The sequence below is a fragment of the Ambystoma mexicanum genome, chromosome 5p (assembly GCF_040938575.1).
Source record: "Ambystoma mexicanum isolate Mex_15411 chromosome 5p, UKY_AmexF1_1, whole genome shotgun sequence".
In the NCBI taxonomy this organism is placed as follows: Eukaryota; Metazoa; Chordata; class Amphibia; order Caudata; family Ambystomatidae; genus Ambystoma; species Ambystoma mexicanum.
The window spans coordinates 48,599,992-48,620,390 of record NC_090930.1 but is presented as its reverse complement, the minus strand read 5'-3'; the positions used below and the strand labels follow the sequence as shown (position 1 = coordinate 48,620,390).

At 44.3% G+C, this 20,399-nt stretch overlaps 1 protein-coding gene across 2 annotated transcripts in view; it reads right to left on the bottom strand.

Moving 5' to 3' along the window:
* LOC138480711 (zinc finger protein 729-like) overlaps positions 1–20,399 on the bottom strand; it is a 664,715-nt gene that overhangs the window by 616,223 nt on the left and 28,093 nt on the right. Inside the window, exon 2 of one of the 2 annotated variants that reach the window (XM_069612415.1) lies at positions 12,219–18,977. The exons of the other annotated variant lie outside the window; for it this stretch is intronic. Coding sequence (XP_069468516.1) covers positions 14,649–17,303 — 2,655 coding nt within the window. The 5' untranslated portion in view covers positions 17,304–18,977 and the 3' untranslated portion in view covers positions 12,219–14,648. Of the gene's footprint in view, positions 1–12,218; positions 18,978–20,399 lie in introns of those variants that run through there. 2 annotated transcript variants of the gene reach the window in all.

Sequence of the window (20,399 nt, the reverse complement as noted above, 5' to 3'; positions counted from 1 at the left end):
GGTGAGAGCTCGCCGAGACTAGTAGAAAGCTAGGCTGTGGGAGAAACTGGCGATTGGTGGGAGAAGGAATCCCATCAAATGGTGATTAACCCTTTTTCTTCCACCTGCAGAAAACTTACCCTGCAAGTCAGACATTCGATAAGAGGAAGCCCAGTCCTGAGAGTCGTCCGAGCTCTACGCTTCTCAATTGAAGAAACGATAGCAGCCCAGCCGGGATCAGCGCCTCCGTGGGAATCAGGTGAGCGTTACAGAACGCGAAGCACGTCAATAACCTCCTACCCAGGCGCTATGGAAACTTCCGACACAGACCAACTGGCCCAGTTATTAGGGGAATTAAGAGCTGAAGTTCATGCTGCCCGCCAGGAAACGAATGCCCTTAGGAGGGAATTGATAATATCAAAAGAACAAACTGATGATCTCGCCAGACAGTTATTACAGACGCAAGCGGGGCAAACCCGCTACCTAATTCAGGACGGAGCTATATCCCAGCAGCTTCAGCCAATCCTGTTCAATTCAACCTACCCAGAAATGTGCCATTGGCACCGCCTGAACTCTTCTCTGGTGACCCTAAAAGGTTTGCTGTGTTTATAAATCAATGCCGATTGCACTTTCTTTGTAGACCTGCAGCCTTTCCAACTGACCAGACTAAGGTAGCCTTTGTGCTTTCGTATCTTAGCGGCAGTGCCGCTGATTGGTCGATCCCTCTGGTTACACAGGATGACCCGATCCTTCGTGATTTCCCGACCTTCCAGGCAAATATGGAAAGACTTTTTGCAAGGCATTCCCAGGGGCAGGCCCTGGACAACAAACTCCTTTCCCTACGACAGGGCAATCAAGATCTTTTGGCCTACATTGCATCATTCAATAGGCTAATCGTGGAAACCAGATGGCCTGAGGACAAAAGAATCACGCTTTTTCACAGGGGTTTGCGTGGCGAACTCAAAGACGTCCTTGCCCAGGTAGTGAATCCTCCTCAGGATTGTTCAGAGTACATTGATTTGGTGGTCCAATTGGATCACAGACTACAAAACAGAAAGGCGGATCGATCCATGTTTGAAACACAAATGTTCCCTAAGCCTCAAAGTCACACCAAAGGAGTTGAAGCCGTCAAACCTATGCAAATTGGGGTTGTAAAGGGTCCCCTAACCCAGAAAGAATGCGACAGGAGACGACAAATGCAACTATGTCTCTATTGTGGAAATTCAGGACATTTTCTTCGAGATTGCCCGGTGAAACCACCTAAGCAGACAGTGGGAGCTTCTGATAAGAGTTCTGAAAAGCCTGAGCCGGGAAACGACCTCGCCCGACAAGTGTAGAGGTCCGCTTGCCGAGCGTAAAAACCAGTTCTTTCACCTCGCACTTCATAATGCCAATGGTCCTCGTAAACCCAGAGCAACCGGATCGTTTGCATGCAATTAAGGCATACATTGATAGCGGAGCAGTTGGAAATTATGTGGACCGCGAATTGGCTTCCAGGATGAACTTACCTCTTTGTCCAAAGGTGGTTAAAGACGTCATTACCACTGTGGATGGGACGGAAATCGCCTCCGGACCAGTGACCCATACCACTACTGAAGTGACGATACTAGGCCAAGACGGGCATCAGGAGGTAATTGTGTTCGACGTGATCAAGGCTCCTCAATTCCAAGTAATTCTAGGGATTCCTTGGTTGGAGAATCACAATCCTCAGATTGATTGGCGAGCAAAGACGATAAAGTTCCCAGAGTGCACACCAACTTGTTATCCACGACCCAACATTGGCCTAGCGTCAGTAACGGCTGACGGTCCACAATTACCTCTAGAGTATCGAGAGTTCCAAGATGGTTTTCAAAAGGAACAGGCTAACACCTTTCCACCCCACAGATCATACGATTGTCAGATAGATTTGCTACCCGGTGCAACTCCCCCTTGCAGTAGGATTTACGCCCTTACCGAGCCTGAGAACCTTCATCTGCGACAGTATTTAGACCAGTACCTGGCCAATGGCTTTATCCGTCCGTCGAAGTCCCCTGCATCCTCGGCTCTGTTATTCGTACCAAAAAAAGAAGGTGACCTCAGAACCCGTATAGATTATCGTGCTCTGAACCAGATAACAGTAAAAAACCGGTACCCCTTACCTCTGATCCCGGAACTCCTTGACCAGGTAAAAAACGCCTGTATTTATACTAAGCTTGATCTCCGGGGAGCTTATCACTTGGTACGGGTCAAGGAAGGAGATGAATGGAAGACGGCCTTTCGCACTAAGTATGGGCTATTTGAATACCAAGTGATGCCCTTTGGACTATGCAATGCACCGGCCGCCTTCCAATATTTTATGAATGATGTCCTCAGAGAGCTCATTGATGTCTGCGTTGTCGTCTACATAGATGACATTCTTGTGTACTCATCTTCAGAAGCTGAACATCGAAATCATGTTAGGGCGGTCCTTGAAAAACTTTGCCAACATAAACTGTTTGCCAAGCTCGAAAAATGTGTTTTTCATGTCACTGAGGTCGAATTTCTGGGATTTATTCTGACACCCAAAGGAGTCCACATGGACTCGAGAAAAGTAGACGCTATCCTCAAATGGCCGTCTCCTACTTCCGTGAAAGGCGTTCAAAGCATGCTAGGCTTTGCCAATTTTTAACGTAGATTTATTCCAGAGTTTTCACGAGTGGTACAACCCATCACCGCCCTCTTAAGAAAAAATAAACGCTTGAATGGTCCGCAGAAGCAGAACAAGCCTTCCAAGAGCTAAAGGCTAAATTCACCTCGGCGCCAATACTGAAACACCCACGCCCGGACCTCCCTTACATTGTTGAAACCGACGCCTCCAGCTTAGCAATGGGAGCAGTCCTATCACAAAGAGATCCAGAGACTAACCAACTGCATCCTGTGGCATTCTGGTCTCGGAAGTTCTCGGCGCCTGAGATCAACTACACCATCACAGACAAAGAGCTTTTAGCGATTAAATCAGCCTTTAAGGCATGGCGGCATTATCTCCTCGGGGCCAGACACACCGTCACAGTGATCACCGATCATCGAAATCTGCAGTATCTGAAAACCGCCAAGGCTCAATCCTCCAGACAGCTTCGCTGGGCTCTATTCTTTGCTGAATTTGACTTTGTGATCACTTATCGGCCCGGCAACAAGAACGGCAAAGCGGATGCTCTTTCCCGAATTGGAATGGGAGATAACGTTGCCAATCCAGAACCTGTACCAATAATTCCTGAACAAAGGATCGTGGGTCTGATTTCTTCACAATCCATTGAGGATATTGAAGAAAAAACTAAATAACTTGTAACCTCACCAGACTTACTGAACTGGTTACAAAAAGGAAAAGATTTCACCGTAAGCAATGACTTGCCTTATTTCCAAGGACGATTGTTCCTACCACACGCCGATTTACAAAGACAGGTAATCTCCTGCTATCATGATTCATTAATTGAGGGTCACCCTGGCATTGCCAAAACCACAGAAAGGGTGAAGAGACACTTCTGGTGGCCTTCGTGGAGAAAAGACATAAAGGAATTTGTGATGTCCTGCGGTGTGTGCGCTCAAAACAAGGGTCAGAAGAAGAGGCCGGCTGGTCTTCTGCAACCATTAGACATCCCACCGTGTCCCTGGCATACCCTTTCCATGGACTTCATCACAGACTTACCCTCCTGTTCCGGGTACAATACCATTCTTGTTATTGTGGACCTGTTTTCTAAAATGGCCCACTTCATTCCGCTAAAAGGCTTACCTTCAGCATCAGTCCTAGCCAAAGTATTTCTTGAAAACATCGTCCGGCTACACGGCTTCCCGTCAGTACTAATCTCAGATAGGGGGAGCCAGTTTATTTCCCACTTTTGGCATAGCTGTTGTCGATTAGCTCAAATCGATGTAAGACTTTCGACCAGCCATCATCCCCAGACCGACGGGCAAACCGAGAGAACAAACTAGACTCTCGAGCAATATTTACGATGCATGCTACAACAGTCGGAGAGTAACTGGAAGGACATCCTTTGGATAGCTGAATATGCTTACAACAATTCAGTTCATTCGGGTACCGGGAAGAGTCCCTTCTACATCTTGTATGGGATTCATCCTCGAACCTCCAACCTTGATCCACCTCAAGATCTTGGAACACCCGCCGTGGATCAATTGCACACCGTTATTACCCAAGCTTTTAAGGAAGCGACTGCACATCTACAAGCTAAAGAAAGGTACAAAAAAGGAGCAGATCAACACCGAAGCAATGCCCCTCAATACCAGGTTGGGGATCAAGTCTGGCTGTCCACCAAACATTTATCGCTTAAAGGGCCTCGCACCTTCAACCCCAAATACCTGGGACCATATCCAATTACGGCCATAATTAATCCAGTGGCCGTTAAATTAGAATTGCCAACCCATATGAGAATACATCCTGTATTTCACGTATCTCTTTTGAAACCCATGCAACCTGGAACCAGATTGACCAATCCTCCAGAGCCCATTCAAGTGAATGGGGAGCCCGAATTTGAAGTAAAAGACATTTTGGACTCTAAAATCATCAGATCGAAGCTATTCTACCTAATCGACTGGAAAGGCTACGGACCTCAGGAAAGGTCATGGGAACCCTATGACCACGTCCATGCTCCTCGTCTAGTCCAGAAATTTCACCGAACCTTTCCCGATAAACCAAAACCCCCGGGGAGGACAAGTTTGGTAGGGGCCTTGAAGGGGGGTGCCGTCATGGGCGCTACTCCCGAGGGGCCAGGACTGGCCCAGCGCCCTCGGAAGCAGACCCGTCTTCCACTACTCCGGACCCAGCAGACCCCTACAGGGGCCCTTTGGACCGTGTCCTGGCGCCTTTGGCGCCAGGCTCATGAAGGGTTTCAGTCCCGGCGCCATAGGCGCCTGTCTCATATTGATAAACAGTGTAATAATGCTTGGGTGGACTTACCTGAGGCAGATCATGCTGCATATTTACCCAGAACAATCCAGTCTGGTTGAAGTCCCCAGCCATCAGGGCTGGGAGGAACTATTCCCTCCATTCAGGAGCTCTTTTCTTACCTGGGTGGAACCGGTGGAAGAACACACACTGGAAGCACTTCTCTGCTATTTAAACCACGCCCGATGGAAAACACGTGCTTCGCGTTATTCTGCAGCAGCAGCAGGACGCTCACCGAGTCGGCTCCTGCATTCCAGGTCCAGAGTCATCTTCAGCTTCCGCGCAGCAACCTGTGGATGAAGAAAGACACAGCACAATACTTACCAGATCCCGGAATCCAGTCACCGGCAAAACCTGCAAAGAATAAACATAAGGTTAGAAAAGTGCAACTCGCTCGCAGCCGCACCCGCTTACCTGATCCATCCGTGATTGCAATGGAGCTAACCGCGGCCTTCTCTTCGGCCGCTTCTCTGCACTTGAAAGGCAAAGGACATAATTAAAAAGGGGTTCGGGTGAAGGCAGTCGCATTCATCTTAACTTACCAGTTTTTGCACGCGCAGAAGCGGCCGCTTCAACCGCAGCATCCCGGCACCTGAAAACTAGAAAAAGGACATTATTAGAGGTGCCATTAAAAGCGGCCAACGAACATTATACTTACGTGCATCGGCACGTGCAGCGGCAACGGAAAACTACGCCCACAGCATCCCGAGGCCTGAAACAAAGGAAAAGGGACATTATTGAGGTGCCCATCTTTTAAAGCATAAAGACTACAGTATACTTACAGGCATCCGCTCGTGCAGTAACGGCGGCATCGCTCTTCGGCATCCCAGCACCAGATCCACAACTAAGGCCGCAAAAGACTTGAGCCTCAACACTGAACTCATCCAGTGACGTAACTGGAATCCACGCACCCCTGCACCAGACGCAGGATGGAGAGCTCAGCATTTATACGCCTAAGGTGAGAGCTCGCCGAGACAAGTAGAAAGCTAGGCTGTGGGAGAAACTGGCGATTGGTGGGAGAAGGAATCCCATCAAACGGTGATTAACCCTTTTTCTTCCACCTGCAGAAAACTTACCCTGCAAGTCAGACATTCGATAAGAGGAAGCCCAGACCTGAGAGTCATCCGAGCTCTACGCTTCTCAATTGAAGAAACGATAGCAGCCCAGCCGGGATCAGCGCCTCCGTGGGAATCAGGTGAGCGTTACAATCATAATGTCCAGTGTCTTAGTGAGTTCTTCATTTATTTTATCTGGTAAGGTGGAGAGGAAGTTAATAGCATCCTTAACGTCCAGTGTCTTAGTGAGTCCTGCATTTATATTAGCTGGTAAGGCGGAGAGGCAGTTCATAGCATCATAACGTCCAGTGTCTTAGTGAGTTCTACATTTATATTAGCTGGTAAGGCGGAGAGGCAGTTCATAGCATCATAACGTCCAGTGTCTTATTGAGTTCTACATTTATATTATCTGATAAGGCGGAGAGGCAGTTCATAGCATCATAACGTCCAGTGTCTTAGTGAGTTCTACATTTATATTATCTGGTAAGGCGGAGAGGCAGTTCATAGCATCATAACGTCCAGTGTCTTAGTGAGTTCTACATTTATATTATCTGGTAAGGTGGAGAGGCAGTTCATAGCATCATAACGTCCAGTGTCTTAGTGAGTTCTACATTTATATTATCTGGTAAGGCGGAGAGGCAGTTCATAGCATCATAACGTCCAGTGTCTTAGTGAGTTCTACATTTATATTATCTGGTAAGGCGGAGAGGCAGTTCATAGCATCATAATGTCCAGTGTCTTAGTGAGTTCTACATTTATATTAACTGGTAAGGTGGAGAGGAAGTTCATAGCATCCTTAACGTCCAGTGTCTTAGTGAGTTCTACATTTATATCGTCTGGTAAGGCGGAGAGGCAGTTCATAGCATCCTTAACGTCCAGTGTCTTAGTGAGTTCTACATTTATATCGTCTGGTAAGGCGGAGAGGCAGTTCATAGCATCAGAATGTCCAGTGTCTTAGGGAGTTCTACATTTATATCGTCTGGTAAGGCGGAGAGGCAGTTCATAGCATCATAATGTCCAGTGTCTTAGTGAGTTCTACATTTATATCGTCTGGTAAGGCGGAGAGGCAGTTCATAGCATCATAATGTCCAGTGTCTTAGTGAGTTCTACATTTATATCGTCTGGTATGGCGGAGAGGCAGTTCATAGCATCATAATGTCCAGTGTCTTAGTGAGTTCTACATTTATATCATCTGGTAAGGCGGAGAGGCAGTTCATAGCATCATAATGTCCAGTGTCTTAGTGAGTTCTACATTTATATCGTCTGGTATGGCGGAGAGGCAGTTCATAGAATCATAATGTCCAGTGTCTTAGTGAGTTCTACATTTATATCGTCTGGTAAGGCAGAGAGGCAGTTCATAGCATCATAACGTCCAGTGTCTTAGTGAGTTCTACATTTATATCGTCTGGTAAGGCGGAGAGGCAGTTCATAGCATCATAATGTCCAGTGTCTTAGTGAGTTCTACATTTATATCATCTGGTAAGGCGGAGAGGCAGTTCATAGCACCATAATGTTCAGTGTCTTAGTGAGTTCTACGTTTATATTATCTGGTAAAGTGGATGGGCGGTTCATAGATTCATAATGTCCAGTGTCTTAGAGAGGTCTACGTTTATATTATCTGGTAAGGTGGAGAGGCAGTTCATAACATCTTAATGTCCAGTGTCTTAGTGAGGTCTACGTTTATATTATCTGGTAAGGTGGAGAGGCAGTTCATAGCTTCATAACATCTAGTGTATTAGTGAGTTCTACATTTATATTATCTGGTAAGGCAGAGAGGCAGTTTATATCATCATTACGTCCAGTGTCTTAGTGACTTATACATTTATATTATCTGGTAAGGCTGAGAGGCAGTTCATAGCACCATAATGTTCAGTGTCTTAGTGAGTGCTACATTTATATCGTCTGGTAAGGCGGAGAAGACGTTCATAGCGTCATCATGTTGAGTGTCCTAGTGAGTTCTACATTTCTATTGTCTGGTAAGGTGGAGAGGCAGTTCATAGCATCATAACATCCAGTGTATTAGTGAGTTCTACATTTATATTATCTGGTAAGGTGGAGAGGCATTTCATAGCATCAAAATGTCCAGTGTCTTAGTGAGTTCGACATTTATATTGTCTGGTAACGCGGAGAGGCAGTTCATAGCATCATAATGTCCAGGGTCTTAGTGAGTTCTACATTTATATCGTCTGGTAAAGTGGAGAGGCAGTTCATAGCATCATAATGTCCAGTGTCTTAGTGAGTTCTACATTTATATCGTCTGGTATGGCGGAGAGGCAGTTCATAGCATCATAATGTCCAGTGTCTTAGTGAGTTCTACATTTATATCGTCTGGTAAGGCGGAGAGGCAGTTCATAGCATCATAACGTCGAGTGTCTTAGTGAGTTCTGCATTTATATTGTCTGGTAAAGCGGAGAGGCAGTTCATAGCATCATAACGTCCAGTGTCTTAGTGAGTTCTGCATTTATATTATCTGGTAAGGCGGAGAGGCAGTTCATAGCATCATAATGTCCAGTGTCTTAGTGAGTTCTACATTTATATCTTCTGGTAAGGCGGAGAGGCAGTTCATAGCATCATAACGTCCAGTGTCTTAGTGAGTTCTACATTTATATCATCTGGTAAGGCGGAGAGGCAGTTCATAGCACCATAATGTTCAGTGTCTTAGTGAGTTCTACGTTTATATTATCTGGTAATGTGGGGGGGCGGTTCATAGATTCATAATGTCCAGTGTCTTAGTGAGGTCTACGTTTATATTATCTGGTAAGTTGGAGAGGCAGTTCATAACATCTTAATGTCCAGTGTCTTAGTGAGGTCTACGTTTATATTATCTGGTAAGGTGGAGAGGCAGTTCATAGCATCATAACATCCAGTGTATTAGTGAGTTCTACATTTATATTATCTGGTAAGGCAGAGAGGCAGTTTATATCATCATTACGTCCAGTGTCTTAGTGACTTATACATTTATATTATCTGGTAAGGTGGAGAGGCAGTTAATAGCATCATAATGTCCAGTGCCTTAGTGAGTTCTACATTTATATCATCTGGTAAGGCTGAGAGGCAGTTCATAGCACCATAATGTTCAGTGTCTTAGTGAGTGCTACATTTATATCGTCTGGTAAGGCGGAGAAGACGTTCATAGCACCATAATGTCCAGTATCTTAGTGAGTTCTAGGTGGCGAGGCAGTTCATAGCATTTCTGCTTGATCACATACAGAAGAGGTGCTGATAACCTGGCTCTTCAAACAATAGCGGTCCGGCCACTTCCCTTCTTTTTGGTCACAGAGTTGAGATCACTCTGGTGGTTAATGCTGCGCTCTATATAGCCTTGATCATAAGATCTCTTATATGATTTCTCTGTGTAGAATCTTTCTGGTTCAGCATCACATGTCCTTATGAAATGAAAGTATTGTCACACTTTGTGCATGTACAGGGATTTTGTGGTAATGGTTCTAGGGAGCAGACTAAAATCAGAAAGGACTGGGTTTGCTTACTGTTGTGAAGGTGAAGTGCTTGGATGGATGGATGGATGGAATGTGTGAGGTCAGAGAGATGCTGTGATATGAGAATGTTGATGCATGAGCAGTCCTCCAAGTCAGATTATTTTACACCCCATTTAAACTGTGAGAGTAAATGCAACTTCAAGGGAGTCACAAGCATTGGCAGTGCCAACAGTTTTGGCTTTTGTGTAGATATGGGAAAGGTATTTCCAGGCACTGCCATAATGGTACTAACCGTAGATGAATAGTAGCAGTTTGAGAGTGGTGCACGTACCTGGGTATATAAGACTAGTGGCTGGCAAATGCCTATCTAATACCCATGCACAAGCCAAAACTGTTGGCTTTGGTAATGCTTGTTTTCAAAAGAACTTCTTTGAAATACATGCATACTGCTTATAAATCAAATGGCAAAAGGCAGAACTGGTTAAGACATGTTTATTACACCAGTAACCAACAATTAAACTGTTAGCTCACAGAAGACTGCTTTGAAAAAAAACCCTGGCAGGTACTTTGAGTGCAAAGTTTGACTTTAAGTCTTGATAAAGGTAGCTCAAAGAGATCCCAGGAGGAGGTGTTTTAGGGGGGGAGGGGGCCAGAGGTGGGTGGGAATAATCATAGGGATTAGCCTGGCCATGGGCAAAGCACCACCTTATAGCCAAAACGAGAAATGACTTCTGAAAGCCTGCTGCAAACCGGCTCACAGACTACGAGAATACAGTCAGACTTAAAATTCACGGCACCTTGCCTTGTCCCAGCTAGTACTGGGATACAGGGGAGCAAAAGAGGCTGTCCTCCTAGGTGCCTCGGCTGGGCCCCGATTTACATATGAAGTAATTGATGCAACACTTAGAGTTTTACAGCTTGCTAGTCATGCACACGCATGATCTGAAATAATTATCACTACATACGAAGCATTTTACTGGAGAATCATCTTCACAGAGAAAGATCAAAGGTCGGTGTACTGCAGCTCTGCAGATGGTTTGGACTACAACTCCTATGATCCCCCACCATCGACTATACTGGCTAGGATGGATGGTAGAAGTAGTCAGGAACATCTGAGGAGCCAAAGCCTCCAAACCCCAGAGCTACTCAAGTAGGGGTGTAAATTAATGCCAAAAAATAAAGACCAACCTAGATAATGTGCTAATCGGCTGCAGATTTGGGGTTCAGCACACACAAAAATATCAGACTTGCGTATTGTTTGTTCTTTCGGCACCATTCCATTGATACAAGATCTTCCGGCACCTCTAACCAATCAGAGTGGAGCAGTACCTCATTGCCTCAAGCCACACCCCTATGTTTCCCAATGACCACATGCCATGGACTGCACAGTCTGAGTGAGGACACCCCGGGTGGGGGGCAGCGTGTTTGCATCCTTATCCCCTCTGAATTTAGAGTCCACTGGCAGCAGCCTGTGCCAAGCGCCACCTAAAAGACTGTCAGCCTAATTACGAGTTGGGCGGTAGCCCTCAAATACGGCGCTAACGCTATTACCACCGCATTTAAGGGCCCGCCCCAACATGAGTCTGGCATGTTTATCCCAATCAAATTCTTGATTATGATCCAACACCAGGAAAGCATTGGCATGGATTGAGTGAGAGCCAAGACAACACTATGGGGAAAACTGGAGTAAAAGGTGTGGAGCGTGTTGCCTAACGCAAGGCGCATTTTAAAGGAAGGGGTTAAAAGCGTAAAAAGAGCTGGTACGATGCTTATCTGGAGACCTGTGTAAGATTGAAGGATTGTTTGTGTGAGGGTTCCAGCACAGGCAGCTGGAAAGATGTGGGCCTGGGGGGTGGGAGCTAGTGGGTTCCTATTAAGCAATAAAGGACCTTCTGGAGAAACACACCAGAAGTGTCAAGGAGTGCCCTTTATAACACTGGCGGCGAGTTGGTCTCAGAAAAGGACTCAAGTGCGCTGTTCCGGATCTGGAATAGGAAGCAGAGAAACACAAGTAAGCTGCAGTGGGGGCTGCAGAAAGAGAGAAAGAGAGGAGGGAAGGAAATAAGTAAGGCCCTGCTGTATGGTTTAAACAAAGGCACATGTAATCCAGGGCGAAAGGGCAAGCTGCTGTGCCAGGTGCTGCACTGCTGTTTGGGCTGCAGGGCACCGAATAGTGCCTGCCTGAGATGAGTGCCAGGGGGCAAGAGGTACCTGAGGTGCCTGTTGTGATGCGCGATATTCGCTGGCACTGAAATGGGCCTGGAAAGGTGCTGTCCCAGATTGGGAGGCTCCCAGGAGGTGTAAGTCTGCCAGTGAGCCAAGTACTTCTCAACATACCTCCCTTCCTTACCAGACACTCACACCAAGCACTTCACAACACTCACCTGCTCCGTGCCATTTCCCATCAAGAGCCACTCCACTCCTCCAATGGAAACTGCATGGAAGCAGGATCCAAGTGCTAGAGAGAACATGATTCCAGGCTGTTTTTATTTCCTGGGTGAGCCCCACCTCTTGAGGCTTTGTCTCATCACACTGAGTATGTGTTTAACTATGGAATTTTGACACCCTGTTAAGAAAGCCTAACCCCCTACCCCCCCACCCCACTGACTGGGACACTTAATAGTTTGAATGCGGCTGCAACAGAATAGTTTTGCGCTTGAAAAAGCCTGACCACATCCAGCACACCCTCATGCTTTCTCACCAGGAAGGCGCCTCAACCTTTACTTCTGGATGATGAAAGACGTGTTACACCCAGTACATTTAAAGTGAATCTCTATGGTATAGATTGTGTTAATGCAAACTGCGTCGCACTTCATACAATGAAATTGTGTCTCCTAGCTGCAACAACAGCTGTCCGTTATTTCTTTATTCCAAAGTATAACTTTCATTTAAAAGCTAACACGACTGAATAAACAAAGAGAATCCACATGGAAAGCAAAATAAAATGAGTACAATACACATCCTAAATCCATACCTAAAATGAAAACCTGTCTACTTAGGAGGATAAATACAGTTTAAAAATCTTAAGTTATGAAAAAAAAGATGCACAAGAGATAGAGGAGAGACACAAACGAAGAAACACCATATATTATCAAATACAGAGTTAATTAATGGAAAAACAAATACTGTTGCATCCTTGTTTGCACTTTGCATACTGGATCACTTTGTTTAAAGACCCAATCACTTAATTTTGGTTTATGGTCCATATTCAAATCTTTTAGAATCTGCTGCGTCTTTAGTTCTAACCATCAAAGCACAGTAAATCTACATTCCCAGAAAGATATGTGTGCGCTTCTGGGAGATACTGCAGGATTACACCCATGGGGCAGCCAGAACCTTGTGCTGTCATGAACCTCATTCAGAAATGAATCTATTGAGGGCTTCCTAAAAAAGATGAGAAGCACGAAGGGCCGCAGGACATGCCCAGAACCGTTCAGAATGGATTAGTCATAACATAGCCACCTAGGCAGAGGACCAATAGAATCAAATAACACTACCTGTTGCTCACCACCTTACCTGTACGTTACTTTCTCAAATCCCTAAACTGATAACAGCCCTATTTCCTCTTCTGCCATAACACAGTGCAGTATTTCTGATGTTGCAATAGAGCAAACATCTGCCGGAAAGCTTTGGAACATCCAGAAAATGCATACTGTTCTGCTACGGGAGAGTTCTGATGTAGCGTCATAAGTAGATAAAAGCCTGGACACACTCAGTAGATTTATATGGTACGGGCATAGCATTCAACTCTTTGTGAAAAGTCTTTTTTACTGTGAGAACATCCACATGGCGTCTCACGTGTATGATTTGTCCGACATATCAATATATTATTCTTGTAAACCTGATCACATCATAACCTTCCAATTCATCCTCACCAGTGTGGCCGTGATGGTGCTGTATTAGTTACTGTTTATTTGAAAGTCTTTCTGCACTTCAGAACACATATATGGTTTCACAGAGTAAAGCATTTCTGATGTTACGTTAGAACACTTTTGGCAGAAAGATTTGCCACATTGCAAATATATGTTTACTAGTTAAAATGAGTTCTTTGATGACTGATCAGCTGTCTCATTGTAATGAAATCATTGTCCCACTCAGTACATGTATATAGTTTCTAAAGCGTGTGGTATTTTAGAGGCACTGAGAGACCCTCTGAATGACCGAAAGCTTTGCCGCACACAGAACACATGTATGGTTTCTCACCAGTGTGAGTTATCTCGTGTCTGATCAGGTTGTTAATTGTAATAAAAGTCTTGTCACACTCGGTACATTTGTACGCTTTCACACCAGTGTGAGTGCTCAGATGTTGTATTATATGTGTTTGTGTTTGTAATGAAAGTATTGTCAGACTGACTGACTATATGATGGCACAGACAACACCCAAGCCCGACTAAGGGTAACCCCTACAAGAACAAGAGAGACAGCGCTAGGTGGAATAGAACATATGCAACAACCCCAAGAGAACAAAATTAGCATACATGCCCAACACTACCAACAACCTTACCCACTGAGAAAGGACATAGGATACTGGCCTAGCTTGCAAATAAATCACTCCAAACTAAGTCACAGCAAGGACAAACTGGGATAAAAGGGCTGGCCAAATACAAAGATGGAAACACGAAAGTAAATAACTTAGCATAACGACAGAGAGATGAGACAGCCTTATGACGCTGAAACTTAATCACCGAAAGGAAGCTACCTTCTCTAAATCATGAAGGAGACGCAATAGGAATATGCATATCTCATGATCCTAACCAATCCCAAAAACTACTAAAAACCTCACCACTCCTCACACACCTCTAACACTGTAATCAAACACAACCAGACCCCTTAAAACTGCAGAAACCCACACGCACTTTACCACACTGTAACAACAACCACACCACACAGACCTGCAAGCAACAGCACACGACGGACTCGGAACCCAACAACACACCAATATGCCTGGCGAACGGTGTTAACCGAACCGAAGCTGCCAACAGTACTTTACAGCTCCCTTGCTCTTCTCCAAACTTTATCCTACTAACACGCCTAACCTACCTGCCTTTGTTTCAGATCCACCAGAACACCAGGGGACCAGTGTGCGGTACAAATATCCTTTAACATTAATTCAGAGTATTTAAAGGTTTTCATGCCAGTGTGAGCAGCCTGATGTAGCATCAGCTGTCTGGTTATACACTTGGTATATTTCTACGAATCCTCGTCAGTGTGAATTCTTTGATGTTGCTTCAGACCTTCTTTTGAACTCAAAGCTTTGCTGCACTAGGTACATTTAAATGGTTTTGTGCCAGTGTGTACTGCCCGATGGTGCATTAGGTGTGTCTTTCTAGTGAAAGCCTTGTCACACTCAGAACATTTAAATGGTTTCAGTCCAGTGTGTACTGCCCAATGCTGCATTAGGTGTGTCTTTCTAGTGAAAGCCTTCTCACACTCAGTACATTTAAATGGTTTCACGCCAGTGTGTACTGCCTGATGTAGCATCAGCTGACTCTTTGTAATGAAAGCCTTCTCACAAACTGTACATTTATATGGTTTCACTCCAGTGTGTACTGCCTGATGACGCATCAGATCTCTCTTTGTAATGAAAGCCTTGTCACAGTCTGTACATTCATATGGTTTCACTCCAGTGTGTACTGCCTGATGTAGCATCAGCTGACTCTTTGTAATGAATGCCTTGTCACACTCAGTACATTTAAATGGTTTCACTCCAGTGTGTACTGTCTGATGTAGAATCAGCTGACTCTTTCTAGTGAAATCCATTTCACAGTCTGTACATTTAAATGGTTTCATTCCAGTGTGTACTGCCCAATGCTGCCTTAGGTGTGTCTTTCTAGTGAACGCCTTGTCACACTCAGTACACTTAAATGGTTTCACTCCAGTGTGTACTGTCTGATGTAGCATCAGCTGACTCTTTGTAGTGAAATCCATATCACAGTCTGTACATTTAAATGGTTTCACTCCAGTGTGTACTGCCCAATGCTGCATTAGGTGTGTCTTTCTAGTGAACGCCTTGTCACACTCAGTACATTTAAATGGTTTCATCCCAGTATGTATTGCATGATGTAGCATCAGCTGACTCTTTGTAAGGAAAGCCTTGTCACAAACTGTACATTTAAATGGTTTCACTCCCGTGTGTACTGCCTGATGTAGCAACAGTTCACTATTTCTCCTGAAAGCCTTATCACACTCCGTACATTTACATGGTTTCACTCCAGTGTGTACTACCTGATGTAGCATCAGCTCGTTCTTTGCAATGAAAGCCTTATCACACTCTGTACATTTATATGGTCTCACTCCAGTGTGTACTGCCTGATGACGCATCAGATCACTCTTTGTAATGAAAGCTGTGTCACACTCTGTACATTTATATGGTTTCACTCCAGTGTGTACTGCCTGATGTATCATCAGCTGACTCTTTGTAATGAAAGCCTTGTCACACTCAGTACATTTAAATGGTTTTGCACCAGTGTGTACTGCCCGATGGTGCATTAGGTGTGTCTTGCTAGTGAAAGCCTTGTCACACTCAGTACATTTAAATGGTTTCACTCCAGTGTGTACTGTCTGATGTTGCATCAAATGACTCTTTCTAGTGAAAGCCATATCACAGTCTGTACATTTAAATGGTTTCACACCAGTGTGTATTGCCCAATGCTGCATTAGGTATGTCTTTCTAGTGAAAGCCTTGTCACACTCAGTACATTTAAATGGTTTCACGCCAGTGTGTACTGCATGATGTAGCATCAGCTGACTCTTTGTAATGAAAGCCTTGTCACAAACTGTACATTTAAATGGTTTCACTCCAGTGTGTACCCGCTGATGTAGCAACAGATCACTCTTTCTCCTGAAAGCCTTATCACACTCAGTACATTTACATGGTTTCACTCCAGTGTGTACTGCCTGATGTAGCATTAGCTCGCTCTTTGCAATGAAAGCCTTGTCACACTCTGTACATTTATGTGGTTTCACTCCAGTGTGTACTTCTTGATGTAGCATCCGATCTCTCTTTGTAATGAAAGCCTTGTCACACTCAGTACATTTATATGGTTTCACTCCAGTATGTACTGCCTGATGGAGCTTCAGGTATTCCTTTCCACTGAAAGCCTTGTCACACTCTGTACATTTATATGGTTTCACTCCAGTGTGAACTACTTGATGTTGCATCAGGCGTGTCTTTCTGGTGAAAGCCTTGTCACACTCTGTACATATATATGGTTTCACTCCAGTGTGTACTGCCTGATGTAGCATCATGTCTCTCTTTCTAATGAAAGCCTTGTCACACTCCATACATTTATATGGTTTCACTCCAGTGTGTACTGCTTGATGGAGCGTCAGTAAATACCTTTTACTGAAAGCCTTGTCACATTCTGAACATTCATATGGTTTCACTCCAGTGTGTATTGCCTGATGGCACATTAGGTTTGTCTTACTAGTGAAAGCCTTGTCACACTCAGTACATTTAAATGGTTTTATGCCAGTGTGAACTACTTGATGTAACATAAGCTGACTCTTTGTAACGAAAGCCTTGTCACACTCAGTACATTTAAATGGTTTCACTCCAGTGTGTACTGCCGAATGTATCATCAGCTCTCTCTTTGTAATGAAAGCCTGGTCACAAACTGTACATTTAAATGGTTTCACTCCAGTGTGTAGTACCTGATGCAGCCTCAGGTATGTCTTTCTAGTGAAAGCCTTGTCACACTCAGTACATTTAAATGTTTTCACACCAGTATGTACTGCCTTATGTAGCATCAGCTCGCTCTTTGCAATGAAAGACTTATCACCTTCTGTACATTTATATGGTTTCACTCCAGTGTGAACTACTTGATGTAACAAAAAATGACTCTTCGTAACAAAATCCTTGTCACCTTCTGTACATTTAAATGGTTTCCCTCCAGTGTGTACTGCCGAATATAGCATCAGCTATCTCTTTGGAATGAAAGCCTGGTCACAAACTGTACATTTAAATGGTTTCATGCCAGTGTGTACTGCATGATGTAGCTTCAGGTGTGTATTTTAATAAAATCCTTGTGACACTCTGTACATTTGTATGTTCTTCCGCAAGTTTGCATTCTGCGATTCATGATGAGCTGTTTATTTGAAATGAATGTCTTGTCACAATCAGTACATTTCAATGGTTTTACACCAGTATGAGCGTTCTGATGTAGCATCAGCTGTGAGTTTGTAATGAAAGCACTGCCACACTTAGTGAATGTGCATTGGCTGATGTAGCCTCAGCTTTCTGTCCTGAAAAAAAATCCTTCCCACACCCTGTCCTTTGTATGGATTTTCCACAGTGTGAGTTGTGAGGTTCCCGATCACCTTCTGATTTATAATGGAAGCCTTGATGCCTCCAGTACACTTAAATTGGTTCTTCCTGGTGTCACTCTGATGGTGTTGCATTGGGGTATTGTTATTTCTCAGTGTGATGCCTCTGCTTCATTTTCCTGCGTTATTAAAGCTGTATCATTTGCTCTAGGTCATTTAAGTTCTCCCGGTGTGGTGTGTCCTGCGTGATGTCTCTTTAAGTGGGAAATGTTACAAAATCCTTTGCCGCATTTGGAACATGTACACAGTCTACTCCATTGATGGGATATTTGGCTTATAAAGCTCTCTCATTCTAACAGAATCCTACCACAACTGGAGTTCATATGTCCACTCCTTTGGGTAATAATTATAATGTGTTATTTATATAGTTTTCTTCACCCATGTGAAGTTAGTTTTTCCTTGATAACCTTGGAATACTGAGAGACTGAGTTGGCCTTGCCGGATTCCAATCTGTGTCCTTTAGTATGTATACATATCGCAACAGTCAGTGCGTAAACCGTAGAACGATCTCATTAGCTAATGGCTCCAGAATCATTTTCTCCTTATACAAGACACTTTCATACAGTCAGTACATTCACACAACAGGACAGTACATCACTAGGGCAGGTATGTTTCTGCATAACAGTAATGACTGGAATGAGCATTATAAAGATGGCAGGGCATGCCAGCGAAACGCTCTGTATGAGCACATACTTCTCTTTTAGCCTCCGTAAGTGCAGCTCAGTGTCTTCAGATGCTACTCTGGCAGGTGCTGCTGTGCTGTCGTCAACATTTACCATGAACTTCAGCAACCACGTCAGCCATCCCCAGGCCCAGAGAAGGTGGTGTTCAGCAGGTTATGCTGGACATGGGGTATCAGAAGCTTCAACTGGCAGACATTTGGGGACAAGTTTCTACAAATATTCCCACCATGCAGAGTTCTGAGAGATAGGCTTGTGAGTCTTTATGTGGCCATTTCTACATTTACAAGTCCTCTCCTGTGGCTTTTCCACTCCTTTGTAGTTTTTTGGCCTTTGGGTTGCATTCACAGAAACAGTGAGTCATTCCCTGTTATGACGGTTAATATCATCGACTGTCTAGCAAAGGTTATTTGCCTTCAAAGATTTCTGACAACAATAAGCTTTCCAAAAGGTAGAGAATGTGGAATGATTCTCCGCAGCCTGAGACGTTAGGTGTCCTGGGAAAAGGCTTCTTTCACAAACATTTCCAGATCTATTTCTACACAGGACTCCATTCAAAAAGGTTCCATTACTGTGGATAGCTTTCCTGTTGGATTGAAGAAAAGAATCCTGGATTTAGTGTTTTATGAGCAAGACATAAAATGCATAATTATTATGTGGAACACCATTAATGCATATTTAGCTTATAGGTAATGTAATACAATTAAAATATAGGATGACATAGAACATAAGGCTCTCTAGTAGCAACAAGGATCCTCTCCCCCCCACCCCCACAAAAGTTACTTTATGGCAACAGCACAGGCACATATTACATGCAATCCCTCTTAACCATGCTGCTGTCGAAGAGCTATGTTAGGTTAAGTGACACGGCTTTTATATTGCATCAAATCACTAACCGATTGGTCTTAGAGAGCTTGGCTTGTCTGGAGATTGGTTTCTTGTGCCCAGGCCTTGGGCATCCAGGCCTTAGTCCACAGAGGAAAAAGGGTCTTATGAACTTAACAGAACCCAGAATCTTTCAGGACCCCACAGAGTTCAGAAAGGATTGGGGTTTTGTTTTGGACAGGTAAGAGAGGGAGTGGCTAATCCCAATACTAAAAACAGCAAATGAAAAAAGGTCTGAGGAGTTATTTCAGCAACTCCTAAGGATAGAGGTTCATGGTAGATCCGTGTAGCAGAACTTTAAATAGCAACAAGAGGAACACGATACCACATGAAAAGAGTTCCAGCTCAACTACAAAATAATAAAACAAACCAGATTTACAAGCACGAAAACAATATTTAATGTGTAACTGATACAGTATCAAGATGAGTTGATGTCCACTAGGGAGATGGGTAGAACTATACGCATACAGGCCTCACACTCGCTTTCAACTTGTCCATCTACATAGACCCCTGTACTCTCTCTCCACTTCCAGAACTGGAGGACTTCAGGCAAAGGGAGGAGGTGTGTGGCAAGGCCCGTACGCTGGCACAGGGTATAAAGATATTACAGGGCCTGCGGTATCAGCCCTGTAGTTATGGTTAAGTTGCTCAACTCATAGAAAAAGCACTTTTTGGGTGGCTTATATCTTTGCCCCCCCAGGATGAATCCTCCCCAAACTTTGCAAAGAAAGTATCTGGCCCCCTCAGAATGATTTTCTGAACTTTGGTGCGTTTTCCTCCAGGAAGGGCAACGTTATAAGGGGTCCCAACATTTGTGGAAATCCTCATAAACGCAAGCACGCGCCTCCAGCTCAAACCACTGGACTGATTTCCATCAAATATGTGCCAGGAACTGCGACTTGGTCCCAAACGCGTGCTTTTGCAAATTTAGTGTAAATCTGTTCAATGCTTTTTTTTAAAATGGCCATAAAGTAGGTAAAACAAAATAGTGATATCTGGGTCCGGTCAGCGGACTAATTTCCGGATTCAGAGTATGCAGACACCTCTGGACCAATCAGAGAGCCATGTGACGTTTGCGGATATCATATGGGTCCGCTGATTGTTCGGTTAGAAACACGGGGTG